The sequence below is a fragment of the Giraffa tippelskirchi genome, chromosome 13 (genome assembly GCF_054371585.1).
Source record: "Giraffa tippelskirchi isolate mGirTip1 chromosome 13, T2T-mGirTip1v1.2.pri, whole genome shotgun sequence".
NCBI lineage: Eukaryota > Metazoa > Chordata > Mammalia > Artiodactyla > Giraffidae > Giraffa > Giraffa tippelskirchi.
Window position 1 is genome coordinate 89,458,321 of NC_137287.1, and position 27,888 is coordinate 89,486,208.

The following is a 27,888-nucleotide window of genomic DNA, read 5'->3' on the forward strand; positions in this document are numbered from 1 at the left end:
CTGTGGAGTTGGGGTCGGCGGGGGGCGCTGGGAAACGCTGTAGGTGGTTGTTACTGAAGCCTGACAACGGGCTTGACTCAGCACAGAAACCAGGAGAAAGAGCAGCTGCTCTAGACTGAGAACAGAGTGAGGAGTTTGATCTCAGACATACGTGTTTTGAGGATGGGGCAGGACTTCCAGACAAAGATGTCTTCCGGGCCACTGGAAGTGCCATGAGCCTTCTCCCACCATTCTTGTACTCAGTAGTCATACAGACACCTGCCTGTGTGAAGACACACCGCTCAGAATCTAGGTAGATGATCATGTGTGTGATTACTGCAACACAGTGTCTTCTTTGGAACCACCCAGGAATTAGAACAGAACACACTTTATTCTGACACCATCGGCCCTGGACTGACGGACACACGGTGTGGGTGTGAGACCCAGTGTGCTGTCATGAAGTGAGCCCAGAGCTCTGTTCTGCAGACTGGGGTCTGAGTCCTGGCTCTTGTGTTTTATTTTTCTAAGACTTTTCTTTACCTGTAGCCCCAGATCCTCTTGGAGGCTCTCTGCCTTGGGGATGTGTCATCATGATGGGGAGAGACTGGGGCGGGGGTGGGCACAGTCCAGTGAATCTACATCCCAGACCATAGAGCACAGGTGCTTGGGGTTCACCAGTTTCACGTGAGATCAGTGGATCTGGTGTGAGGAGTGCACACAGTGCTCTAGTGGTCACTGCTGTCCTGTCCCCAGAAGAACAAAGAGGAGGAAGGCTTGGTACTTGTCCCCAGAGCTTTCACTTGGGCTAATGAGAAGGATAAACAAAGGCCAAGGAGACAAGGAGACAAGGGCAGAGATAAGCAGATAAGGTAGTGGGAGGATGGGTGTGGGGAGGAGAGGTTTTCCTAGGGTTGATATTAGGGATGCCTGGGAGCCTGTGGGTGGAGAAGAGGGCACTTGGGTGAAGGCTGCCAGGTCTTCAGGAACCAGCACCTGGGGGCATGTGGGGGGGTGGTTGTGGCCAGGTGGTGGAGGGACTGGAGTGTCCGATCAGAGGGTGGATGTGTATTCAGTGGACAGCACAGGAAGTACTGAATTGCCTATTTTTGAAAGGGAATAAATGCCACTGAAATGCCACTGTTTCTCTGGAGCCAACTTAGGTCACTCCTGAGCCACAGGGTCAAGCGGTTGGCAGTGGGGGAACCACCAGGAGGCCATGAGGATGACCCGGGTCTGCGGGAGGGGCTGAACTGTGGGAGGGGAGCCGGGTGACAGTGACCCGCGTGAGCCTCGAGGGGCCCAGGGAGCAGAGGCTGCGCGGAGACCAGGAGGACAGACCCCGGACTCTTCCCAGCCTCGCTCCCTGGGAGAACGGTGGAAGCCACCAGAAGCCAGGAGGAGGGGCTGGTGTGCGGATTCGGGGTTTGGGGGCGTCTGGGCGAGGTTATTCAGGTGGACAGTAGGAGGGGTGAGCTGGCCGCCCCAGACGGCCAGGACTGGAGGCCCAGACTGCTGACGCCCGAGAGGTGACAGCGCTGCGGTGGCAGCGGGAGAGACGGGCGACCTGCCGGGAACGGGGGGCCCGGGAGAGGACGCGCTGGGGGCGTGCGTGCGCGCGGGCTGCCCGCGCACGTGGGGATCGGGGACACCCCACCCTCCTCGGCCTCACGGTGGGGCCTGAGCCGAGGCCGAGTCCCTGACTGTGGCCCCAGGGCCTACAGCTGCGGGAGTTAGGAACTTCCAACCCGGTCCTCTTTCCACGGCCCCTGTCCCCAACCCACAGGCTCATTTATTTAAAAAAAAAAAAAAAATCAGCCCGCAAAGACCAGGAACGCAGAGGCCGGGGCTCCAGCCCGTCATTTTCTGCCTCGGGCCGGGGGAGGGCGGGGGCTGGGCTGGGCGGGGAGGCCCGCTGCGCTGGTGCGCGCGCCCGGGCCCGGGCCCCGGGAGCGCGCTCCGCCCCCCGTCGCGCGCGCCCCCCGCCCCATGTATGTGCGCGCGCCCCGCCCCGCCCCCGTGCGCGCCCTCGCCTCGCGCGCGCGCCGCGGAGCCGCCGGTGCAGCGGGGCGGGCGCGCTCCGGGCGGGCCGGGGGCGCGGGCGCGGGGCCGGCGAGCCGGGGCGCGCGGGGGAGGCGCCGGGGAGGAGCGCGCTGCGCCGCCGCCCGGCCTGCCGCCGCTCGGTGCGGGTCCGCGGGGCGCGAGGAGCGGCGAGACCGCGGCCTGGAACAAAGGGAGGCCGGCGCGGGCGGGGGCGGCGCGAGCATGGCGGACCGCAGCCTGGAGGGCATGGCGCTGCCCCTGGAGGTGCGCGCCCGGCTGGCCGAGCTGGAGCTGGAGCTGTCGGAAGGTAACAGGCCCGGCGCTCGGCCGGCCGCGCTGTCACGGGGCCCGGGCGGGCGGGAGTCCCGGCGCAGGGCGAGAGCGGCCCCCGCCCTGCGGCTCTGCGTGGTCCGCCGCGGCCCCGGCGCCGGGGGCCGGCGGTCCTGGGGGTTCTGGGGGGCCGGACGGGGCCTGGGGCGCAGGGCGGGCCCGTGGCTTGGGGCGCAGGGCGAGTCTCGCGCCGCGGGCTCAGGACGGGCCCGGGGCTTGGGGCGCAGGACGGGCCGCAGGCCAGGGACTCAGGGCGCGACGCGGGCCGGGGGCGCCGCCGGGGCCGCAGGACGGGCCGCGGGCCGGGGACGCAGGGTGGGCCGCGGGCCCGGGCGGCCTCGCGCGCGGCCTGGTGGACCGGGCAGTGTCCTTGGTGCGCGTCCGAGCGCTGCCCACCGCAGCCGGGCCGGGGGCGGTTCCGCGACGCGGGGCCTGAGGCGCCGCGGGCCTGGTTCTAATGCGAAACTTGTCGTTGGACTTGAGGGTCTGACCGCAGGGTCCGCGGCGTCCGGCCTGGACCGGGCAGCACCTCTATTGTTCCCGTGCGCTGGACGCGAAGGTTGGCTGGAACTGGAGAGCCCCCTCCCTCAGGCCGGGTCTGTGCCGCGTTCCCAGCGGCTCACGCTTCCAATTTGTGACAGATTCGCTACAGTGATTTCATGGAGTGTTATATACGGTTTCCTATTTTCTCTTAAGGCCGGGATCATGTGCTCAGCTGTCACAAGTTTTAGATCGGGGTTTGCTATGTCTTTTTATAAAACCCACTAAAGTTCTGAAATGTTGAATGTTGACTGTAGATTTAGAATTCACCCGGCTCACCCTGGGAAGGCCACTGATACACTCGGGGTGGAGAGAGTTCGTGTCCTCTCAAATTTATATTTGGAGCAATTTAATAGTGAACTCGTGTGTGTGTGTGTGTGTGTGTGTGTGTGTAACGGTTTTGTGGGGCTGGCAGCCAGAAAGTAGATTCATTGGTGCCAGTTTTCATCAGCTGGGAGAAACTGGTGTTGACCTGATGTTTTCCCTTTTAACACTTTCGGGGAGAAGTAGGTGGTAAAGGTGGGGGCCTGGGTGAGGTGCCTCTTCAGATGGCGCCCTCTGGAAGGCGTCTGTTTCATGTTCAGGATTCTGTGGGGCTCTGTGATGCTCAGCTGTCCCACAGGAGATGTTTCCTGGACTCTGCTCAGCAGCCACTGTCTGACGGGCTGAAGGGGCTGCAGGCACTGCTGGACCTCAGTGCAGAGCTTAGTCCACACTGGTGGGTAAGGAGTTCTGTGTGGACAGGTGTCTTGGAGGGGCTCAGGACCCACTAGAGAATATTTGCCCAAGTTCTTTGGCTTCATCACTGCTCACATGGGTTCTTCTCTCCTGCCCCCTGCCCCCCACAGCTCTGCACCACAGCTGTGCTGTTTACAACACCCTATCCTTCCTGCCTTATCTCCAAACAAGCTCTTCTGCTCTATCTGCCTCATCCTGATGTTGTGTCAATACACCCCTGCGCTGGCTAAGTGGGCAGCCATCTGAACTGACCAGAATCCCTCCGCCTGGGCGGAATCAGTCAGCCTGGGCTGGGCTCACCTTGCTTCTGCGTGTCTGGGACAGTGTGTGGTGAGTGGTGGGAGTGGCTGGTGTGAATGTGGACAGAACACACTCACTTGCTAGGTGGCAGTTACCAATCACCCTCAGTCACTCCTAGACTGTGTCCCTGTTGCCCAGAGGATGGCAAAGCATGTGCTCAGCCTGGTTCTCTGTGAATACCCTGTGTCCCTGCAGATTTTAAAAAGGGTTTAATGAGTTTCTTATTGAGTGTCAGGACAGAGGAAAGGGCGTGTGTTTGCATGCGGGAATCACATTATTGTTTCTCCCTCTCTAAACCTCCCTAGGCCTGGCTGGAACACCCGAGAGGAGAGGGTTGTTGCTCTGACTGCCCAGCATCAGCCATCCCCCTACTCCTCCTTTAGCTGTGTCATCTTTGACTTGTGTTGTCTGCATTGGGTTGATTGGGTCTCTCTTTAAGGTCATTTTGAATTTTGTGTCTTGTGACCATGTAGTATAGTTTTACTGGCTTAAACTAGATGAATCAATTTGCTTTTCAGTATTGTTTACCAGAAACCAAAGAATGAAAGGATCAGAAATTCTTGTCTCTTTACATTTTGGAACTTAAAAAATCCCCCACTATAGCCACTTGCAAAGTGAAAAGTTAAAACAACTTTTAATGCTGAATTGAGAGTATTGCTTTCATATTTATCTTCAATCAAGATTCATATGGAGAGAATTCTTTAAGTTAGTCAACATTTTATTAAAAGGTTAGAAAATACTGTGGAAACGTGTGTGGACTTTTTAGCACTCAGTTCTTACAGAGGAGCATGGAAAGCAGTTCTGTTTTCAGCACATAATGTAGGCTGAAAAACCAGAGTAGGCTATTCTCTCAATGTTCCTACGTGGCCTGCCAGCAGCTAATGGTTGTGTATAATCTAGATCAGTAGATGCTGGTCCAGCTTTGATTTGCCCTGTCTGCTGTGCTGTTACAGACACTAATGTTCTGTTTTATGGGTCACTGTTGGGTGCAGGGTTGCAGATTGACTTCTTGGCTGCGGAACTCAGATTTCCACTTTCCTGCCCTGCTGGTTGCCGCCTCTTTTCTTTCCACTGTCTGTTGCTGTCCGGTGCTTCCCCTCGGGACGCTGGGCTCCTCTCCCCGAAGAACTGGTGCCAGCAAAGAACAGGAGCTCTCTGTGGGGAGAGGCCTCTGATCCGTGCATCTGGGGGAGTCTTGTGGGGCCAGGAGGATGCTTGGCGCTGAATGTGAGATGGAGAGGAAGCTGGTGAGCTGGCTGGTCGCTGGGGGCCAGGTGGGGGTGGTGGAGGCTCTTTTTCCCACACAATTTTCCCTGAATCATTTTTTTCTTCCCTCTCCTCCCCTCCCTTTCCCTTCATTCTTGCCTTTTGGAATCATGCATTTTTCTCTTTGGCTTTAAGAGGACCACTAAGTAGGTAATATGTGAATAAACATTATTTGGCTTAAAGGAAAACTTTAAATGGAAACACCAGCAAAGCAGAGCAGAAAGAGAAAATTTCTCAGTAAAGGCAGACTCATGTCTTACTAAACAAATAGCTGTTGATTGAAGTTCGGCAATACATTTCTCTGTTAACTGATGGTTTGTGTCCTGGGCTGTGCATACCCTGGACTTGCAGATCTAGACGATCTCATCCCACTCTTTCAGCAATGGTTGCATTCTTATTTTGGTAGACTCTGGGAAATTGCCTTGTGATACAGCCTGTGAAAACTGTGATGTTTGCAGAAGAGATGTCTGTTAGCTTTATATTTTGCGGTTTTTAATTGTGAGTGCGCCTACTGACTTCCTAACTCTTGCTTATGGGAGTTACTCAGTCTGTAAGGTCCTGAATTCCTGCAACTAGCAGTTATGTTAATGGATTCCAACTTAACATTTTCTGGTAAGTGCGAAACTGCCCAAGGGAGGTGGTGGGTGCTATCAGTTCATTGTACTGGTCAAGGAATGTCTTTTTTTAAGTTACACGTGAGTAGTTCACATGCAGCTGGCATAATCCTGTCACCAGAGTAAAATCTTAAAGAGATGGCCAGTTGGAAGGTTTGTAGGTTGGGGGGCAGGCATCTTCAGGGCTGCCAGCACACAATGGCAGATACACCTAGCTCTGCAGCCTGAACTGTGTCCCCTGCAGCCCCCAGCTGTTCTTGGTGGTACCTGTGACTGCAGAGCTGGCCGCTGTTCTTGGTGGTACCTGTGACTGCAGAGCTGGCCGCCCCCCGAGCTGAAGTCTGGGAGCACCTTCCACGTATGGGGAAAGGAGACCACTGTCTCTCATGCAATCCAAACGTTCTCCTCATTGAAAGGAAACAGTGGGCTCTGGAAAACAAGTGTGTGAAAAAGATGTTTTCTTCCAGAGTCTCACTGATAACTTGTCACTGGGAGGGGAGGAGGGAAGGGGGTGCAGATTCAGGGAGTGACAGCTGAGCTACTGTACCTGCAGTCAGTCCTCATGCAGTTAGTAAAGCCTATTACCTCTGGGGCGGCATGTCAGTGCTGCCCCTGGGAGCTGGAGTCCTTGGCTTGATAAATCAAAAATAAAAGATTGTTACCTGAATTACAGATATTTACAAAATGGCAGCATTGATATGGGTGGGATGTGAAATGTGTGGACTTGAGTTTTAAGAGTTGTTCAGAGTTATGAAAATTGTTACATTTGAATGTTCTTTTCTTGATGAATAAATATAGATGTCAGATTTAGCTGGGAAGGTAAAGGCACACATTCAAGGCCCTAATGTGTAAGGTTGATCCCAGTGCTCAGAAGGTATTTATGGTGCTGTAGTCACACTTAGAACTGAATGCCCTGAGGTCACAGCTGTAACAGTAACTATTTTGTTTCATTCTGGGCCCACTGGCTTTATATTCTTGTTATGGTTTGGAGGCTACAAGCTGTTGGATGTTATGAGTCACTTTTTGCCTTCCTCCTCCCAGCCTTTTTCAAATGAGAAGTCTCTTTTTTTAGAGCTGATTTTTTTTTTTTTTTAAGCTGTGATTTATGGGATGAGTTGTAGCATTCTTCTGAATTGCAGAGAGAATGTATTGGATAATATTCGTTTTGATGTCATGTATATGGACTGACTCACCAGTTCAAATCCTAGTCGTATTAAGGTTCTCATAATTACTCAGGCATCTTCCTAAAATCAGGTGCTTGCCTGCAGGTATTGGCTAGGTTTTGCACATCAGTGTTTTTCCTGGAACAGGGGACACTTCATCTGATGTAACATGGAAGGCACCTTGGGTAACACAATGGGCTCTGGCCACTGTTGACGGTTCCCGTCCTCCAATCTCTTCGTCTGTATGCCTCTACTTTCAAGGTTGCCAGTGTTGATTTTCCTTCTTCTCAATCTGTGCCCACTACAAAGGTCACCTGCTGTCATTGCCTGTGCACCTTTATTTCTGCTGAAAGGGTCAAAAGCTTGTGACATCTCAGAAGCAGCAGTTGCATCAATTTGTTGGTGATGATGATACATACCGCTCTCGAAGGGGAGACTTAGGTGGGAATTCATATGTGAGAACACAGGAGTGGGGTTTGTATATATATGGCCCTTTCTTCAGGACTCAATGCGGTGTTAATGTTCATAAGCACTTAAGACCAGTAAAGTGGGGAAGGGCTGAGATGTTGGGCTGTAAAGTCAACATGACAACAAGCAGCTTTCTTTTGGGGGAGGGGGCTGGGGAGGTGGCTCTTTAGTTTAGCTGCTGCTGAATATTGTGCAAAATGAAATGTGCTCTGAGAATCACAAATCGAGATCCTTCTTTACCAAGCATTTTGTGCGATAGATGTGAGAAGTCAGGGGAAGAAAGACCCAAGATAGTGAGCATGGAAGCAGTCTTGAGTGTTAAACAGACTTTTTTCTTCTGGGTTGCTGGTTTTTAAATCATATTTTTTTGCTTATTAGGTTGGAAACTTTCTGTGTCCCCATGAAAAGACTGAAGACTGCCAGCCAGATCCAAACCAGTTCTGTCGGTACCAGAGACAGCAATTCCTTGCATACTTGTCTGCAATTAAGCACAATTAGGATTTTTTTTACTGAATTATCTGGTTAGTCAAGTCAGGTATTTTTCTATTTTTTTGTTATAGGACTACTATAACATTTTAAAATTATGAAGTAAAGAATTCATATGTAAATATGGGCCCTGTTCAGTGTGGGCTGGTTCATACCCCCAGACTCAGGTCTGAGCCTCTGGCCGAGGAGGGAGGTAGTTCATGCATCTGACTTCCCTGTGGCTGCTCGGTGCTGGGCAGAGACGCTTTCTCCGAAAACCACAAGCAGTCTCTCGTGTCCTGACCACGTGTCTTACCAGTGTAGCTCGCCATGTGTCAGGCATTTATGAAACGTCCTGTTAGTGGGGAGGGACCCACCCATCCCAGTTTCCGTGCTGCCTGGTCTTAATCCTGCCTTCGTGGCTTTGTTTTGGCTGTTCTTTTCTGTTGGCAGAGCCTCCTGTCAGGACTTCTTCACTCGGGAAAATCATGAGCACCCACTTAGAGCCCTGTCCCGTTTCTGGCCCAAGTGTTACATCCCCGAGAAGATGCGGGGGGTGTGGCTCCAGTGAAGGGGGGTGGTGTGTGTGGCTCCAGCTGACACTTCCCGGACAGTTTACCTGAAATGAGAAGAGAAATGTAAACTGTGCTGTTAATTAACCTTATCAGAAGTTTCTAGGTCTTTATGAGTACAGTAATGTAAGTAAAGATTATGTGCTTTGTTGCAACTAGAGCACATCGGGTTATGTCAGTGTCACGATGACACGGTTGACAAGATCTGTATCTACAAGATCTCACCTCCATAGAGGGTGAGAGCGGTAGCAAAGCCCGATGGTGTCAGCGTCCGGAACGGGTGAAATCTGAGTTGGCCAGACACGTTAGGAAGGATGGGTTCATCCCGGAGCCATCGGTCTCGGGGGCTGGATTTAGTGGAGGGGGCACTTGTGGGTGACCTTCTGTGCTTCCCAAGCCTCTTTGGGTCTTTTTCTAAGTCTTTTATTTGTGGAGATTTGTGTGCAGATCTTGAGAATTCTCATGTGTGTCCTCTGCGGAGTCTTCCTCCAGATCTTCCTGTGTGGGGAGGGTGTCCCCGGCTGTCAGATCGGGTTAAGAACCCTGCCTTCGGGACAGTTGTGGGGATCAGTGAGACAGTCACAGTGTCTGCTCCGTAAACATCCAGCCCCGCAGTTCCCCCGAGGTGCTGTCACTGGGACAGGGTTTCCCAGCCCCACCTTTATCTCTGTGGTTTGAGTTACAGGGATTGTGAGAGCAGCCCTGGGAGAAAAGCAGGGGGCCCAGTGTGGGTGGGGAGTGTGGGGTGGGGAGGGCGTCTCTTAATAGTTGCTGCTTGGGCACTTACCTGCCTGGGGCAGCTTCAGAGCTGTGAGGCCTCTTTTTTTTTTTTTTTTTAATGATAAATCTTCCTTTCTGGTGGACTCTTTGTGTCAATACCCCTGGAAACATCCTTTTCAACCCTTTTACTTTTCAAGAGAAAAGTAAGGGAAGGGTGTCCTAGGTCAGATGCCAGCCCATGTGTGTCTGGCAAGGATGACCTGTTAGGTCACAGTCATTGACTCCAGGACCACATGTGGATCTCTGCCTCGTGGAGGTGGGGCTGACCTCCACCGGCCCTGACTCTGGAATCTTCCTCCTGGAGTGCATGTGGAGAGGTGAACTAGCTTCTCCTCGTTTCCCAAGACAGAGGACGTGCGTGCCACTACCGGACCACACAGGTGGGGCTGCGTGAGCCGGGCAGCTCTGAGAGGCCAAGTCAGAGTCAGGCTCGCTGTGGCCATGACCCTGGGGCTCACTGGGCCCCACCCCCACCCCCCGCCCAGCACTCACGACAGATCCTGGACTTTTACCCTTTACAGTCACCTGGCGGTTATGTCGGTGGTTCCGTGTGGGTTTGTGAGTATGAGTGGGCTCTTCTCATCAGTTTTTATAAGCTGCTTCTCTCTTCCTTTCTGGCTGTGCTAGGTCGTTGTTGCTGCCTGCAGGCTTTCTCTGGTTGTGGTGCATGGGCTTCTCGCTACAGTGGCTTCTATGGTTGTGGAGCACGGGCTCTAGGGCGTGCAGGCTTAGCTGGGATGTGGGCATGTGGGATCTTCCTGAACCAGGGATTGAACCCGTGTCCCCTGCTTTGGAGGCAGATTCTTAACCACTGGACCACCAGGGAGCCTTGGTGCTTCAGTGAAACCTAAGATAGTTCTTTTAAAATAAAAACTGGAGATAGTCTGAAGTGCCTCCCCCGCCCCCCTGCCATGAACTTGTGTGTATGTGTTTAAGTCTCTCAGTTGTGTCTGACTCTCTGTGACCCCGTGGACTATACAGTCCATGGAATTCTCCAGGCCAGAATACTGGAGTGGGTAAGCCTTTCCCTTCTCCCAACCCAAAATTATGTATAATAACTGCTAATACTTGAGTAACACCAGGTAATAAGATGGAGCTGTGTATGGATGTGTGCTCTGTTTCTTCCTACTCTTTTCCTCCCCGTGGACTGGAGCCCATCAGACTCCTCTTTCCATGGGATTCTCCAGGCAAGAATATTGGAGTCCGTTGCCATGCCCTCCTCCAGGGGATCTTCATGACCCAGGGATTGAACCCAGGTCTCCTGCATCTCCTGCATTGCAGGTGGATTCTTTACCCCTGAGCCACATGGGAAGCCCATAAGGTAATCTTCAAGGAGCTGTTTAAGCAAGGGTGCAATTCCACTAAACTTAAGTCATTAAAAAACACCTATTTAAATCCAAGGAAAAATCAACTTGTCAGGGTGGAAACTCTGTTACTATGTACATTGTAATGTATCTCAGGCCCACACTTTACTGTTGCAGTGCTGTGTCCTGTAGGGACATTCTGTCAACATGAGATTTGGTGTTTGGGTGGTTTTGTTGTTTCATCTTGCTGTTAGCTCAAGTGAATACAGTCTTACTGCAAACAGTGGGGCTAGTCCTCCTCCACCAAGCCCAAAATTGACTTGGACCAAATGAGAAATAGCACTTGGAGTCGTTTTGCTGTTGATACCAGAGTCCAGACTTTAAGAATTTCTGTTACTTGTACATAAATTAATATGAAAAGAAAGTAGGATTCTGCCTCTGTTTATATGGTGATGAATTATTATTTAGCTGTTATACTGGTAAGGGATAATATAGGCATCTATAATGCCTGTTGGTGTTTTAGAATTTCTTCCCTGTTATTTGGAAGACCTGACTCTGGACACAGGGATGAAAATAACCTTGATTTTGCTTGTTTCCTTCATGACTTGTTGAATTTGACACAGGTAGGATTCTGGATGAAATCTCTCCTTTATGGAAAGTGTCTTAAGTAAAACACACTTTCTGAAAGTGTTGTACAATGTTCTGTCTCCCATGGATGCAGAGGAACAGAGCCTTGGGGAAGGAATGTGGGCAGAGGTTCCTTGGAGGGACTGCCATTTTGCAGGTGACAAGTGTCGACTGTGGCAGGTGCTTTGCACAGGAAGTAAACTCGTGGACTGGCTGTGTCAGTGGGGTTGTAGGGCAGTCTGACTACTATCACTTACTCTTTTAAGATTTATTTTCTGGTTGTGATGGGTCTTTGTTGCTGCGTGCAGACTTTCTTCAGATGCAGTAAGCAGGGGATCCTCTTCGTTGTGTGTGGGCTTCTCTTGTTGTGAAGCAAGGGCTCTAGAGTGCACGGGGTTCAGTAGTTGCGGCTCATGGACTCTTATAGTTGTGGTGCATGGGCTTAGTTACCCGCAGCATGTGAGATCTTCCCAGACCAGGGATCGACCTGGTATCCTTTGCATTTCAAGGCGGATTCTTAACCACTGGACCACCAGGGATCCCCTGTCATTTTTTCTTGAAAGATGATATGAGGTGGGAGCAGTATTTAGAACACTAGCATTTCTTGAATAGAAGAGATGAAATAAACCTTGTATATCTCATGGTGTCCTAAGGCTTTCAGCTGCTTTCATGTTGACATTTTTTTTACTCCTTTGAAAATATTTTCTAGGAAAATGACATTAGCTTCTTTGTATAGATGAGGAGACTGCAAACGAATAGAAACTCATGAGCACTAGAATGTTGGCTTTGTGACACATTTCCACCATCACGAGTTAACTGAACCGTTGGGTGGCTTTCTTCTGAAGCAGGGTGGGAACCCCATCTTCTCCTATGAGATCAGCAGCAGGAGCTCTGGAGTCTGGGGGGCTCCCAGGAGGGTGAGCAGCGGGCAGCCTCCTCCCCAGCAGCCTGTTCCTGTCAGAGGAAACCATTCACCTTTCCCTTGCACAGGGTTGTAATGGGTGGAGACTTACGCTGCATATTTTCTTTGCTGTCTGCCTCTAAATTTATATTTAAGATTGAATCTGTCATCTAGGGGATGAACATGTGGGTGTTCACCATACACTTCTGTTTTCTGTATGTTTGAAATTTTCCTGTTTCTCTTGGAAGATGAACAGCATCCTTTAGAATCAGGAGACTGGATCAGGTTCATCAGAAATCTTCATCGTTTTGCTCAAGAGACGATGCTGTTAATTCTTGTGTCGTTTCCTGGAAAAATATTTTACTTGAGGTTCCAGGAATAACCTCTTCAATGTCTCTACAAGAGTGACCTCTCTCTGAGCTTCCTATTACTAACCGGGATGATGGCGATCATGTTTAAGCCACCACCAATCACTGACAAGGCGATCAATCTTAGGTCTTTTAAGCAGAGTGCTTTTCTTCCAAGCGGAGTGCCTATCTGATGACCTCTAGGCCTTGTAGAGATGGGGGCCACGTCTGATGGATGTGAACCACCCACTTTTGGTCCCCAGAGAACTGGAGTCTTGTCGGTAGGAATGGACAGTGCATAACTCGGACTTTTAAATCAGATGTTGCCAAGTGATGTCTTTTTTGGCATGAACAGAGCTTGTTACCTGTCTGTGGGGGAGGACGCTTACATGTCTCAGGGCACTACTCCCTGATTGCTCACCTGTGCTAAGCACTGCATTAGGTGTCTACATAGATCACTTTTTTTTTGAAGGGTGTTTGTCTCACAAAGAGGGAAGCGTGTTAACAAGCTTGCCTGGGGCCCCGTGGCTGAGTGGTGGGTGCCAGTTGGCTGGTTTGCTTTGGAAGCTCTCTCAACACCAGCCTCTTCAGTTCTGGCCCCTGACTGGACATCACCCTCATGGAGTGAGCCAGGAATCCAGCTCACAAATGGAGTCTGGAAGGAGATACCAAGTTTCTTGGTATGTGTGGTGACTTCTCTTTTTTTACGTATTTACTTTCACATATCCTAATGATATGTGTTTTTCACCTGATGTAACAGTTAGTTACCAGGCATTACTGGTACAGAGTTCCATGAAGGATATTTTAGGAACCTGTAGTCTTCAAAAAAGAGCCTTTATTTTCATAACTATAATGTGCTTAATAACGTTGTTGGGATTGTGGCTTTCTTTTGTTTCTTATTTTTAGATCCTTGAGTGGAAGCTATTTAGTGATTACTCATAATTGTGAAAATAATCTAGCGATTATAGGAACTTGTTAGGACAAATATGTGTTTTCCTTTCTTTTATGTAAATAAAAATATTAATCCAAATAAATGTTGGCAGGAATGACCATGTGGGTAAGATTTTTATGTGATGTGGCCATCTTGAGATATCGTCACAGGACTTTTCTAGAGCACCTATTATCTTTATTCTCAGTACTTGAACCTTCCCCATTCCCCGATTGTTCCCATTTGAACCAGAAATTTGAATCCATGTGTCCAAGATGGCACTAGAGTGTGTGTGCATGTACCGTCGTACTGTTTTGCTGTGAGAGGGGCTGTTTGAACACAGCTTTTGGACAATTCCCAGTCTTGGTCAAAAAACCTGTAACCCCTTACTAGTAAAGGTAAAAGTTTTAGAGAACATGGACTATTCTGTCTCCAGATCATTTTTGTGTATTTATAATCGCACCTGTTCTGTTAGCAATGAAGGCCATCAGTCTTGGCCTAGTTGGGCCATGCTTATAGAATTACAGGAAACAAGATCATTTCCAGCTTGTTTTAAATCTAAAGCTGCTAGCTATCTCCATAATAACCCAATCTTAATAATGATACAATTAGACTTTTAGTGAATTAAGTTAATTTGGTTATCTACAGTTGAATCATTTCACTGCATTGTGAATTAACTTTTTTTGATTTTTTCATGATATGGAGTCAGTCCAGAAGGTAGGCTGTAGCCTCAGACCAAAGCATTAATGTTGTTATTTGTAACTTGAGACCAACTCTCTGAGATGATAGTCGTGCCCTTTGTTTAGTTCCTGCTTTTTACCTTGTTCTCGATTCCGAGTCCTTCTTGATCTTCCTGTGTTCTTTCCACATCCCCGCTCCATCCTTCTTCTGTTCTTTTGTCTTTCCAACCCATCGCAGATGTGTGTGCGGGAGAGAGGGTTCTAATTGCTGTCAATTTTTGGTAACCTGTGAAAGGACTTTGTTTTTGAGCAAAACACCTCTAAATGAACCTCCAATCACCTGAATATCACCGTTTTATGGACTGTCTGTGGAAATTTTTAATTGTTTTTTGTGGGGTTTGGCTGACCTCTCTCTGCCCCACCGATTACTCCTCCCATCCCGTGTACTCAAACTCTGCAAGCTTGGTCAACACTGTTAGATGCAAAATAATGAACAGAGCGCTATAAATAAGAAATCACGTGTTGCCACACAGATGCTTTCCCCGTCACTTCATTGTGGATTGTTTCTGCTCCTGTGGTGACCCTGAGGATTCTGGCCTTTGTTTGGAAGCACCTCGCATGGGGGTGATACGAAATGTGAAATCGGCTACAGTATTGTTATCACTCACAAGTGGACAACAAAGATACTTTCATCTGAGCAGCAGCTGAAAATTAGGACGTGCTCAGTTTGGATGTTGGATGACCTCTTTGAAAAATGCATCTGGCTTTCGTCACACCTTGAGAGCTGTGCTTATACTGTTTTTGGTGTTGTACGTAGAATTTCTACAGTTCCTAAAGGACATATTTACTTATTTTAAGGAGATAAATTATTTTACAGTAAAAATACTCTCTGGGGATTTAGGTGGAATAGGTTTGCCATGGCTTCCCTCTGGTGGCTCAGTGGTAAAGAATTCGCCTGCTGATGCAGGAGATACAGGAGACGTGAGTTTAATCCCTGGGTCGGGAAGATCCCCTGGAGAAGGAAATGGCAACTCACTCCAGTATTCTTGCCTGGGAAACCCCATGGACAGAGGAGCCTGGCAGGCTACAGCCCATGGGGTCACTAAGAGTCAGTCATGACTGAGTGAAGCTAACGCTACCCTCTTGCACACAGGTTTGCCATATTGTCCACTGTTTAATACCAAATATAGTGGGCTCTTAAGTGGCTGAGATGCCACACCACCTTGCAGGTGTGTACTTGGGGGGAAGTTGCGTGTGTGTAGGTGCAAACATACACACACACACATACGTGTTTATAACTGGTTCAGTCACCTTTGATTCCAAAGATGGGTAGAGACTGTTTTTGCCACATGAGAGCTTTTGAATTGTTCTGTTCCTTAAGCATTTATTTCATTTGCAATTTATTGAGTGAAGCTGTGTTGGATACTGTGGGAGTGGTGACAGCTGTTTTTATAAAGACAGGACATAAGCTGGTGGGAAGTTCAGTATCCGTCAACAATAGTTGAGAACGGGCCCCTGCAAGGCTGTGTGGAATCAGGTGCCCAGTGAGTGGTGGCAGCAGGGAGGGCTCTGAGTCAGAGGAGGGAGCCGCTGGGTGCCCCCTCGTCGTGTCCAGGCATCTGTGTTTGGTTGTGCCGTCTTGACCCTGCTGCCCGCCTGGCTGGCTCTGGCTGAAGCGTGGGGCTGGGCTGGGCTCAGGCAGGAGGCCCGTGGGATTGTGGCCCCGGAGCCTCTCCTGGCTTTCCGAGGCCCGTGAGTGCTCGTTCACGTTCTGCATGTGTCCTTCCTCTCCCCGTGCCCCCTGTTTTTCCTCTGGATCTGTGCTCATGGCCTGTACTCATGGCAAGCCCTCTAGTTGCTTCCAGCATGGGGACCAGTGCTCATCATGGGGGACCTGCCTGTGGGGGTGGTTCCTGGGGGAGCACAATGTCCCTTTGTCTTGTGGGCCTGGGGGAGCGCAATGGCTCTGGCCCTGTGCTTGAGCCTAGGCACCTGTTCCCAGCCCCCTGCCCAGTCCCCACAGGGGAGGCCGTGGCCCGCATGCTCGGCGGCCACCTGCAGAAAGCCAGTCTGCTACTGTCACTGCCCTTGACACTTTCACAGGTGGCGACACTCGGCCCCCATGGACGGCCAGGCTCTGCTTCACCATCTGCGTGACCTCTCCTGTGGAAAGCAGGACGTTTACTGTGGTTACCTGGGAGGCTGACTGCCTGCCCCAGCTCCCACTTTCAGAAGAGTGGTCTTGGGTGGGACCAGGGTGTGGGTCTCCAAGTGAGTCCAGTGCAGCTGGCTAGCCTGTGGGAGCTTGGGGCCTTCCCATCCAGTTGGAGCTAACTGTACATTTCTTGGTACAAGACTGTCAGAGTAGAAGGAAAAGAAGTAGATGGTAGGAAATTCTAGTTGAGTCTCGATGCTGGGAGTTTTGGGGATAGGTAATAGCATCCTAGGCTTTATGTTCAACTTTCTCAGTAGGTACAAAAGAAATACTTGTGAAAAGATGGCCAGCTTGAAGAAAATGTAAATCCACATTTGCGTTGTGTGAACTTTTATTTCAAATTTATTATCCCTCGGGTGGCTCAGACAGTAAAGAATCTGCTGGCAATGCAGGAGATCCGGGTCCGATCCTTGGGTCAGGAAGATCCCCTGGAGAAGGGAATGGCTACCTACTCCACTATTCTTGCCTGGAGAATCCCATGGACAGAGGACCCTGGCAGGCTACAGTCAATGGCTTCTCAGAGTCACACACAACTGAACAACTAACACTTTCACTTTCCCATTAATGCAGAGGAGGAAGAACACTAAGAGCTGGGCTTCTCCCCTGTCCAGCCTGCAGGCGGGGAGCCCAGCAGCGATGGGGGTGGTGATGCCAGGTATCTGCCAGCCTCAGTGGTCACTGTGGGTCCTTACGCGTTCAAAGCTGGGGTGGAGCCTGAGCCTCGGGAGAGGGGAAGGGGACTTCTCTGAGGGGTCTGCCCCCAACTGCCGACCTGTGCCAGCAGGCTGTGTTCAGGGAGCAGGGATGCTGAGCCCAGGGTTGGCTTTGTGGTCTGTTCTGGGCAGTAGATCCCATGAGAGAGAAGCTCAGCTCTTGTTTCTTTCTGACGCTCACACGTTTCACCTGGTTCCTGTGGTTGATGGTTTCCAGGGAGGTGGTGTGGGGCTTGCTCAGGGGAGAAGCAGCTTTTCACGTGTGGTGGGAGTTCGGTCATCCCCGCCTGGTCACATGGTGGTCAAGACTTAAACTCTACAGAAGTTTTAGGGAAAACAGAATCTTCTGAACACCTGTGTATGCTTTTCTACTGAAAAGCTTATTCATATACTGTAACGTTTTTTGAAACTGTTAATATTGTTTTCCCTATTAGATGGGATCATTAGTGGACTTGTACTGTTAAAAACCTTGTTCTAGATTGTATAGTTACCACTTACCCCTTCCCACTCTTCTTTCCCTGAAAGCACCATTTAGTTACAAATGAAGTTAATAATGAAATAGAGGTCACAGATATGTAACATAGTGTATTAAAATATGTTAAAATATGTATGTATACTTTATACAAGTCATCAAAAAGGAAAATAAAGACTGAGGGGACCCTTGGTGCAGAAGCGTCACTGTAATGTGACCTGAGTCTTCAGAGCTCTGTGTTACTTTCTCAAGGTCAGCTTCCAGGCGGGTCTCTCTTCACCAACCCCGGAGTAAAGAGTGAAAGATGGAAAGGAGATTTTGGCATTTGCCAGTCATAATTCAACAGACTTGTTTTATTAGTTGATAATTTAAAGCATTTCACAGTTAACAAAAATTTGCTAGCATACTTTTTTTTTTTTAATTTTCTTGCTATATGTTTCTTAAGGAGTCTGTGACAACTTGCTGACCTTTCTGCTATCCTGAATTACAGTGTGTTGAATTAGGAGCTGTAATTCCTTCTGCTTTAATATTTATTGAAAAATTCCCTGTATTTTTTTAGATGTATATTTGGTAGAGTTTAAAATGCTTGATACACTACAATTTTAAAACCTCACAAGTATTATTATAGGATATAAATTGATATTTTTAGAAGGTAAATAAATATAGAAATTGGGACAAAGATTTAAAAAAATTATCTGTAATTTTACAGTTCAACATAATGCCAAAACATTTTATTTCTCCATATCATTTGAATTAATCCAGAACTATAACTAAGTGGTGAAACAAGGTTGATGCTGTCTAATTTATAACAATATGTTGCATGTATTATTGTGTTATTTTATTGAGGGAGTCATTCACCACGTGAAACAGGCTTTTGTTCTTTCTAAGTAAGAGCAAGGTTCACAGTTAAATCTCTTTCTCAGGCTCATAGGAGGCGAAGCTGGCAAAGACCCACAATCAGGATTGCCGACTGGATAATTTCTAGTCAAGAACTCACAGAAGTTCAGTGGACTTCCCCAAACTAGTCCTCCTTTTCTTCCCCCTGGAGCAAAATAAACTTGCTAGGTCCTTATATTGTGTCTTACAAAGGTCTGTCTATCACAAAGCACTGTGCTTGGTTAAAGAAAAAAAAAGGCAGAAGAAAGTTTACACGTTAAGATGCCTCTGAATTGAACTATGTTGAAAACAGAAAAACTTAATCCTTTTGACTTTGGATGTTAACCCTTTATCAGATAAAAGGATTGTAAACAATTTCTCCTGCTCTGTAGGCTGCTTTTTCAGTTCATTGATGGTTTTTCCTGCTGTGCAGAAGCTCTTTAGGTTAATGTATTCCCACTCGATTTTGCTTACATTGCCTGTGCTCTTGGTGTTCTTATCCAAGAAATCATTGCCAAGATCTTGGTCAAGATCTTTTTCTCTGTTTCTTTTAGAAACTTTCAGGCCTTACAATTAAGCTTTTAATTCATTTCAGGTTAAATTTTGTGAGTGGTCATTTTTCTGCTTGTGGTTTTCCAGTTTCCCTAATGCCACTGATTGAGGACACTTTCTCCAGTGTCCTCATACAGTTAAATAGCAAAATAACAAATAAGTCAATTAAAAACGGACAAAGGACCTGAAAAGACATTTTTTTCAAAGATAACATATAAATGTTCAATAGGTATGTGAAAAGGTATCCACATCCCTAATCATCAGGGAAATGTGGATCAGACCACATTGAGATATCACCTCACACCTGCCAGAATGGCCCTCATCAAAAAGACAACAAGTGTGGGTGAGGGTGTGGAGAAAAGGGACCCTGTGCACTGTTGGTGGGAATGTAATTGGTGCAGCCACAATGGAAAACAGGATGGAGGTTCCTCAAAAAGTTAAAAACAGAAATACCATAAAATCCAGCAGTTCCACTCTTGGGTACTTATTTGAAGAAAATGAAAACACTGACTTGAAAAGATAAGCACTCCCATGTTCATAGCAGCGTTATTTACGATAGCCAAGACATAGAAGCAATATAAGTATCCACTGATGGATAAACGGATAAAGAAGATGTGTATGTGCATGTGTGTATACACACATGCACAATGGAAAGAATAGAAAGAATAGAATCCTGCTCTCTGTGACAACATAGATGGGCATTATGCTAAGTGACACTGTTGTTGCTCAGCTGTGTCCAACTCTTTTGTGACCCCATGGACTGTAGCCCACCAGGCTCCTCTGTCTATGGGATTTCCCAGGTAAGAATAGTGGAGTGGGTTGCCATTTCCTTCTCCACGGGATCTTCCCGATCCAGTGGTTGAACCTGCGTCTTTACATTGCAGGCAGATACTTTACCACTGAGCCACCTGGGAAGCCCCAGTGAAATAAGCCAAAGACAAATACTGTATCATGTATTATGATATGTGGAATCTTGCAGAAAGAGCTGATTTCATAGAAACAAAGTGAAATGATGGTTACTGGGAGTGAGGAAATGGGGAGGTGTTGGTCAGAGGGTGTAAAATTCCAGTTATAAGAGGAATAAGAATGTGATGTACAGTGTGGTGACTGGACTTAATAATCACCGTTGTGTACTTGAAAGTTTCTGAGAGGAGGTCCTAAGCATTCTCACCACAAAACACTCAGAGTTAACAGTTTGAGGTGATGGATGGGTTAATTATCTTGGTCGTGGTATACATATGTATATGTCTAACAGATAATCATGTGTACACTTTAAATATATACAGTTATATTTGTCAATTGATGCTTTCGAGCTGTGGTGTTGAAGACTCTGAGAGTCCCTTGGACTGCAAGGAGATCAAACCAGTCAATTGAAAAGGAAATCAGTCCTGAATATTCATTGGAAGGACTGATGCTGAAGCTCCAATACTTTGGCCACCTGATGTGAAGAACTGACTCATTGGAAAAGACCCTGATGCTGGGAAAGATTGAGGGCAGGAGGAGAAGGAGACGACAGAGGATGAGATGGTTGGATGGCGTCACTGACTCGATGGACATGAGTTTGAGTAAACTCTGGGAGTTTGTGATGGACAGAGAGGCCTGACGTGCTGCAGTTCATGGGGTTGCAAAGAGTTGGACACGACTGAGCGACTGAACTGAGCTGATTCTTGTCACTTACACCTTGGAAAGTTGGGGGAGGAACTTGATCCTTTAGGCCGGGCTTCTCAGCCTCAGCTGGTGGATGCCCTGTGCGTGCATCGTGAGACGTTGAGTGCCATCACTGCCTCCTACCCTCAGGTGCCATGAGAACCCTCGCTCCCAGCACTCTACCCTGGCTGAGAACCACTGCTGTTGCTGGCATGTGAGGCATGCAGGTTACACTCCCCAGTCAATAGCTGTTTCTAGTTTCTGGGAATCTGGTTGTGTGACAGAGTTCAGTGTCAGTGTTTGGTTAGACAGACACACACGCCTCGCTGTCCATACCTCCGTGCGTGTGTTTTACAAAGACGCAGCCCTACTGATGCCTGGATCCTGCGTGTTTGCGTGGCCGTGCGCACATGTGCTTCTGCCCACGTGCTTCTGCTTGTGTGTGTCTGAACCTGACGTTTCCACTTCTGAGGCGCGGCTCCTTGGGGGGATCTCTGGGCTTGGAGGTCCCAGTCCCCCTGCAGACTTTCCTCACCTCTCAGTGAGGGTGGAGGGTGACCCCACCGCCCTCCGCCCTCCGCCATGTTCCTTTGCTGTCCCAAACCAGGTCCAGTGTGTGGGTGGTTTCCCTTCTGGCCTTTCTGTTTGTTAATCAGTTTAGTTGCTTCCTTTACCATCCCCGAGTTTCCCACACCTTTTTAAAGCTGGATGTGGAATTACAACAAATGCAGCTTGTGCCAGGGCAGTGAGGGGCACGGCTGGCCGTTTAGAAGGAGAGTTTGGAGTGAATGGGGCAGCAGTTTAGGGTGAGGGGCGGCCCTGGGGAGATGGGGCTCTGGTGCTGCGGAGCAGGAGGCCAGGCCTGGACCAGGGGTGCCCGGGAGAGTGGTGGGTGGGAGGTGGGCCTCTGGGTGATGGTGCTTCTCTGAGGAGGATGAGCCTGCAGACAGAAGTGGGGGTGGAGGGAGAGACCGAGAGCCCAGGAAGGCACCCAGAGGACCTGGGGGCTCTCGGGGGTCTTGGGCTCATGCCTGTGGGTGTCGTCTGTACCTGGTCTTGGGGTGACCACCCCACACAGAACATGGTTCCCGGGCCCCTGCTCTGGGACCCTGCACCCTGAGATCGGGTTCATGATCGGAGCCCATTGGGAGTATGGTCCCCAAGTTGTCTGATTGCATTTTGAAGCAGCCACGTTGGGGGGCCAGGCGCTGGTTCCTTTCTTCAGTCCCACGTGTCCCTTCCTCTCTGGTGCTGGGTGACGGGCAGGCGGGAGTTAACAGCGGTCCGCAGAGCCAGCCTCAGGCACACTGGCTTTGAGCAGAGGGAGGGGGAGGGGAGAAACGCACATTTTCACTTGGACATTGGGTCCTCATGGAAGAGAAAAGTGTGGCATTTTTGCCAGATTGTTTAAATATTCTGACTGTGCTCACTTTCATCATCATTATATGGGAGCTGGGGGGTGAAAGTAGCTGAAGGAAGGGAAACATTTAGGAGAAGTTCAAGTTGTCACTTGTGTTCTGATTCTGGGGTTTCATCTGAAAATGCCACTTTTATTTTTGGTAGAATGCTTTTTAGCACTTGTGCTACAGCATTTGGAACTCTGTGTTTTTGTGATATGTTCGCTGGGAGGTGTTTAAAATTAGATTCCTAGAAATCAGCTGTGGAGCGCATGGCCACACCTCGCACCTGGCAGGGAGCCCGGCGGGCAGTGGTTCCTGGTGTTTGCAGGATGCCCAGCACCCGGGGTCTTCTCCGGGTGTCAGGACGAGCATGGTGTCCTTACAGCCTCTCCTCAAGTGAGCCTCACAGCCCTCACGGCAGTCAGATGGGTGTGTGTTTTCACTGTTGTCCTGCTTCTTCCCCTGAGGGTTACTCTTCCTGCAGCTGCGAACAGGAAGGAAAGGGGCATCTTCCTGCAGACTCCGAGCTCAAGCTGAGCTGCCCTGGTCCCTTCTGTGCATTTCTGGCTTCAGAGGGACCCAGCCTGGGGTTCGCTTTTGTGACTCCCCTGGTTCACTTTGCCCTGGTATTGTTTCTGAAGGCTGTTTCTTTGCCTTCAGTTTTGAAAGCTGTGGTTTGGTTTCCAAGATGATGAAAGGGTGGTGAATAGAGTGTGGAAAGAAGGAGCAGGAAGGGCCGGCCGGATTCTCTCTCGATTGTAGCTAGTAGGAAACCACTCAGAAGAAACATCAAAGTGGGTCAGTCCCAGGAAGTCCTGGGGGCATGTGGGACCACCTTAACCCTAACCATAACTTCCAACTCCTAACCCTAACTCCTAGCGCCCTTAATCCCTAACCTTATTTTCTAACCCCTAACCCTAACTCCTAACCCCTAAACCTAACCCCTAACCCCCTCAACCCCTAATCCTAACCCCTAACCCTAACCCTAATTTCTAACCCTAACCTCTAACCTCTTACTGAACCCCAAACCTAACCCCTAACCCCTAACCCCTAACTCTAACCCTAACGGGCCTCTTGGGCCTTGTCGTGGGGTGGAGAAGGAACACTCTCAGTGTGAGGCCTGAGCTGCTTCTTGGCTGACTCTGACCACGGCTTAGCTTGGTTCTCCTGCTGAATTTGGCTGGAGCTGGGACAGCTGCTCTCAGACCCACTTTACTTTCTCCAGGAACTTGAGCACATCAAAGACGTGGGAGGTGGTGGCCTGACCCCTTCCTCCTTAAACCCACAGCTGTCCGGAGAGCAACAGCATCAGCAGAAGTCCAGGTTCCTTGGGGTGGGTTAGCCGCAAGCCCTTCTTCCTGAGCTGCCTGGCACCCCCCTCACTTCTGCTGGCCTGGAGTCGTCCGTGTGCTTTGCGCTTGTGGTCCCTGACGAGAGTCCGGGGATGCTTCTGCCACGCCCTCCACATGGGGCAGGCGAGTGTGCCCAATGATGATTCTGCCGTCTCCCAGGAGCCTGCCATAGACCTTGCTCTTGTCCTCGTAGGAAACCAGAGACACTGAAAGAAAAAGCCAGGCAAGGCTGAACTGTAAGAAACGGCTAATTATGTAGGAGAGGGAGTGGCGCTGGTTATAGAGTGTGCATTTCCTTATGAATAGACGTCATTACATGGAAATGCAGCGTTCATAAAGTCACATTTGAATATTTTGAGAAGAGCTTAGAGAAGAGATGCTGTTAAGTGTGACAGGCTTCTCTCTGGGGCAGTGTCTGTACACACACCGGCAGGACAGGACGCGGTGTGTAGCTGGCAGGGCGGAGCACCCGCTTCAGGCTCTCGGTTCTTCTTTGCTTTAACGTGAGAACCAGGACTGAGCACTGTCCTGGGAGCCACACTGCGAGGGGCTGCTCTGTCTTCCTGCTACAGCCCTTCACTTCGCAGGATGTTTGATGGCCCCTGTGTGCTCTGGGAAATCGATGTTCTGTGTAAACAAGTGCATCATGCCTGGTACATGTCACGTGCTCAGTGGCTTTTAGCTGTTGTTAATTTTCCAGTTACATCTCTAATGTGCTGTCCTTCATTTGAAGAAAAAGGCACATGTGTATAATACATAGCAAACAATGTGGAGAGAACCAAAGCCTTTTCATGAACCGAGGTTTCATTCTAATGAAAGCAGAAATGTGCTGGGAACCCCCCAGGACTCAGGATGCACACATGGCCCCCTAGATATTTTCACCATGCATGGTGCTACCTGCCCAGCTGCTGTGCAAAAGATTCCGATTGATCTGCCTTTTCTCCTCTTTCATCGGTGGTCTTTTTAGAGAAACCCTTAGTCGTCAGAAAAGCTCGATGAGTGTGTGATTAGAGGCAGCTGTGACGAGGGGACACCGGGAAGCAGTGTCTGGGGGAGGTGCTCTGCTCTGCCACTCTGGGGGCCGCTCTGGGCACCATGTAGGGGCAGCCCTTGTCCCTGGCCTGTCCCTCGGCAGTGGGGCTCCTTTGGGGGACCCTCGCCTGAGCCCTCTTTGGGGGAGAGCAAGTGGCACAACCTGGTGCTGGGTCCTCCCGTAGAGCCTGGGCCCTGCGGATGGCAGCTGTGACCCTGGCCCAGGAGACACGTCTGCAGGCATCTGCGAGCTCAGACAACAGGCAGGAGCCCTCTAGGAGGAGCCAGGACCTCCTCTGCTGAGCTGTGCTGGCCTCATCCTTTCCCAAGGCCTTCACAAAGAGAACTTGGGCTTATGAACTAGCCGCAGGACCATTTGGTGTGCTTTTGGCATTGCTAGCCCTGCTGGGAGCCACGTCCAGCTGCTGACCGGTAGAGGCCTGTGGCCGCATTCCAGTGTAGGACTTAGTGTTTCCGAGTCAGGAAGTTCAGTGATGGAGAGCATGCTGATTCTCCTTTTAATGTGTAACAGATGGTCTCTCCAGCAAGCTCAAGAGTCAGAGCTGTGGGACGACGGGTAGAACCCCAGGTGTAGGCGGAGGACTGGGCGTGGGTATGCTTTGCCTTACGTCCCACTCACCCTCGGAGGCCCACCTTCCTCACCACATCTGCTCTGATGAAGATGCTGTGGGTCACAGGGCGTCCTGGGGTTTCCGTGCCTTTGGTCTTCACACAGTTTGGATGGTAGTGCGGGACTTGGGCCCCCAGAGGCGGGAATTCCACCACCTCTTTCTGGGACCCAGGGCAACTGTTCGCACTGGGGACATGCTTGCTGACTTGGGGATTTCTTTAGGGTTTTGTGCAGCTGTCTTTATGGGAAGCCCTGATGCTTCTGCACAGCCTGGAATGAAAATGCATCGGGAGGAGTGGCTGGGGCCCCTTGGACTTTCTCAGAGGCCTTGTCTTAAGGCCTGCACCTCAGTCAGAAGCCCCAGGGCGATGTCTGTCCCCATCTCTTGCTCCCACCCCCAGCAGTGGCTGCACAGCCTGGCCGAGCCCGGGGGGTTTGACCGAGGGGCTGCCCCGCGAAGCCACGGGGCTGGGCCTGGTCCTCTGCTCCGGCGTGGGGTTGGCATTTCGGGTCTTAGGAACATTCTTCTTGTAAATTTTCAGTCTCTGACATCCAGATGTTGTCTTCGAATCAGAAATGAGTGCTTTCCGATAGGAGCAGACACAGTGGGCCTCTGTGACGTGCCTACGCTCAAATCTGGAAACACTCAGTCCTGGAGGGAGATGCCGGGGCCGCCTGCCCACTCCAGGGAGATGTCCCACTGGAGGGACCAGTCTCGTGGCCCTGGGTTCTGGGTATTCGGCTCACACCCCGTGTGGGAGGGGAGGGTGAACCGTTTGTGTTAGAAGGAAACATCTGCTTGGCTCCAGAATGTGAGTGACTGTGACCGTGGCTGGAAGACTTCTCTAACCCCGGGTGTGAGGGGTGAAGACTTCACCCCTGAGGTGAAGACTGGGTGGCTGGTAGATTTCCCCCCTGCCCCTTCTGACCACCCTTGGGCTCTGTGCCGCCTGCTGCCCACAGGTGCCCAGTGACATGCAGGCACTCCAGAGGGTGAGGAAGTGGTGACTGGGACACCTAATGTGCTGGGCGCTGGGGGCCTCTGTGTTGTCCCCTCGTGGCTGAGAGTGGCCTGGCTGCCCCAGCCTGTGGTGAGGGCCCCCGGGGCCATGACATGGCAAGAGTTTGGGGTGTTCAGGGAAACACTCACAGTTTAGCAGGATGAAATTACACTGCAGCCCGCACGGCACTGGCTAAGAAAGAAAGAGCAGGATCTGTGTTTCTTGTCGGGAAATGTGTACAGCAAAGTGAAGAAACAGGACAAAAAGGTCATCTCCTATGATCCCATTTCTGTTAAAAAAATAAAAATAAAAAAAAGATGCACCTGTATAGGTTCATGTGAGTAGAGGAGATATGTGGAAAGGTGCTGGGGGTGGGGGACTCGGGATGGGCCCAGAGGGGTGCTTTCCTGTTAATTCCCAGTGATTTTGTTTTTCAAAGCAAATATTGAGGTGGGATGTGAGTGGTGGATTGGCCTGGTTGTGGTGACAGGTAGATGTCAGCCTGGAGCAGTGTCGACTGCTGACAGAACTCGGGGTCCCGGGTCGTGGGCAGGGGTGGCTCGGCTGCTGCTGCTCCTTGTGTCCGCATGAGTCCCGGAGCCCTTCTGTCTTGGTCTCCTTCACAAGTGACTCGTCACTCATCCCTCACCGTCAGGAGAGATCGCAGGTGGGGGTGCTCGTCTTGCTTGTCTAGCTGCTACATGCCCCACGATGCTTTACATGGAGAGATTTTTTTCTGTGCCAAGGGGGGTGTTTGGAAAAATCCCCAGATTTTAAGATAAGGAAAATTTGAGGCTATGAATTCATTTAAATGAATATTCCTAGTTGCTTTCAGGGGCCTATGTTCTTAGAGTATAAAGTGAAAGTGAAGTCGCTTCAGTCGTGTCTGCCTCTTTGCAACCCCATAGACTGTAGCCTGCCAGACTCCTCCGTCCATGGGATTCTCCCGGCAAGAACACTGGAGTGGGTTGCCATTTCCATACCCTTTTAGGAAACTATTTTTTTTTTAATATATATTTTATTGGAAAGGCATTGAAACAGTTGAAGAAAAACTTAACTCTTTTGCATAACACTTTCAGATGGATACTTATAATTATAGCATTCACATACATTCTGCCATATCTTCTGTTTTTTTTAATGAACATTTTAGTTTATTCAGTCCATCATGTGGTCATTCCAGAGTTGTGTGGTGAGTCCCTTGAGCCGAGTGCTGGGTACAGAGACAGAAATGAGAGGCACGTGTGGACCCTGGTCTGGTGAGACCCATGTGCCCAGATGAAGGGGCTGGTGATGCTCAGGGGCCAGGGGCCTGGGGCCTGGAGCTGGGTGGGGCTGGGGCAAAGGCTCTGGGTGTCTGTGCCGAGCGGGAGGGTCTCTGGGTGGATGTGGAGGTGGTGGGCCCCTCCCAGATGCAGAGTAAGGGCTTTTCCCACAAGGAAACCGAGTGCCCTGCTGGACAGCTGGGTGGACATGACTTAGGCCCACTTAGTGCCGTCTCCGCCCCATGCGTGTGGCTGTGTTACTGGTGTGTGATAGGGCAGTGCCACACCAGAATGTTGGTGCCACTAGGTCCCCTTCAGGGGCTATGAGAAGGGCTTCCTCTAACCTCACATGCAAAGTTTAATGATTTTCTGCCAGAAAGTACCTGTTCTTCATTTATACTAGAGGATCATTTGGCAAGTGATTTGAGATTTTGGCTTAACTTAAAAATAAGTTAATTTTATCTTACAGTCCTCTCACATGACTTCTGACTTAATTTTTCAAGGAGAATTTGGATAGCACTCACGCTGTGTTCTCTGGCTTCCCTCTGATTTGTGACATTTGCTCCGACACAGCAAAACTCTAACCCTGAGCATTGTTGCACAATGTGAGAAAAGAAAAGGTTGGTTCTCTGGTGTTCTGCTTTAAGGGAGTTACATTATTTTACATTTATTTAATTTTCTTCTTTTCTAAAA

The 27,888-nt window shown here is 49.9% G+C and overlaps 1 protein-coding gene across 4 annotated transcripts in view; it reads left to right on the forward strand.

Moving 5' to 3' along the window:
* The first annotated feature begins 2,024 nt into the window (after window positions 1-2,024).
* Window positions 2,025-27,888, forward strand: part of DIP2C (DIP2 acetate--CoA ligase C (putative)) — a 302,006-nt gene continuing 276,142 nt past the window's right edge. For 2 of the 4 annotated variants that reach the window (XM_081560688.1, XM_081560689.1), the window contains exon 1: window positions 2,025-2,326. In XM_081560688.1, the coding sequence (XP_081416814.1) occupies window positions 2,242-2,326 (85 nt within the window). In that variant the 5' untranslated portion in view covers window positions 2,025-2,241. The remainder of the gene's footprint in view (window positions 2,327-27,888) is intronic. The other 2 variants (XM_081560685.1, XM_081560687.1) reach the window with 1 other exon arrangement.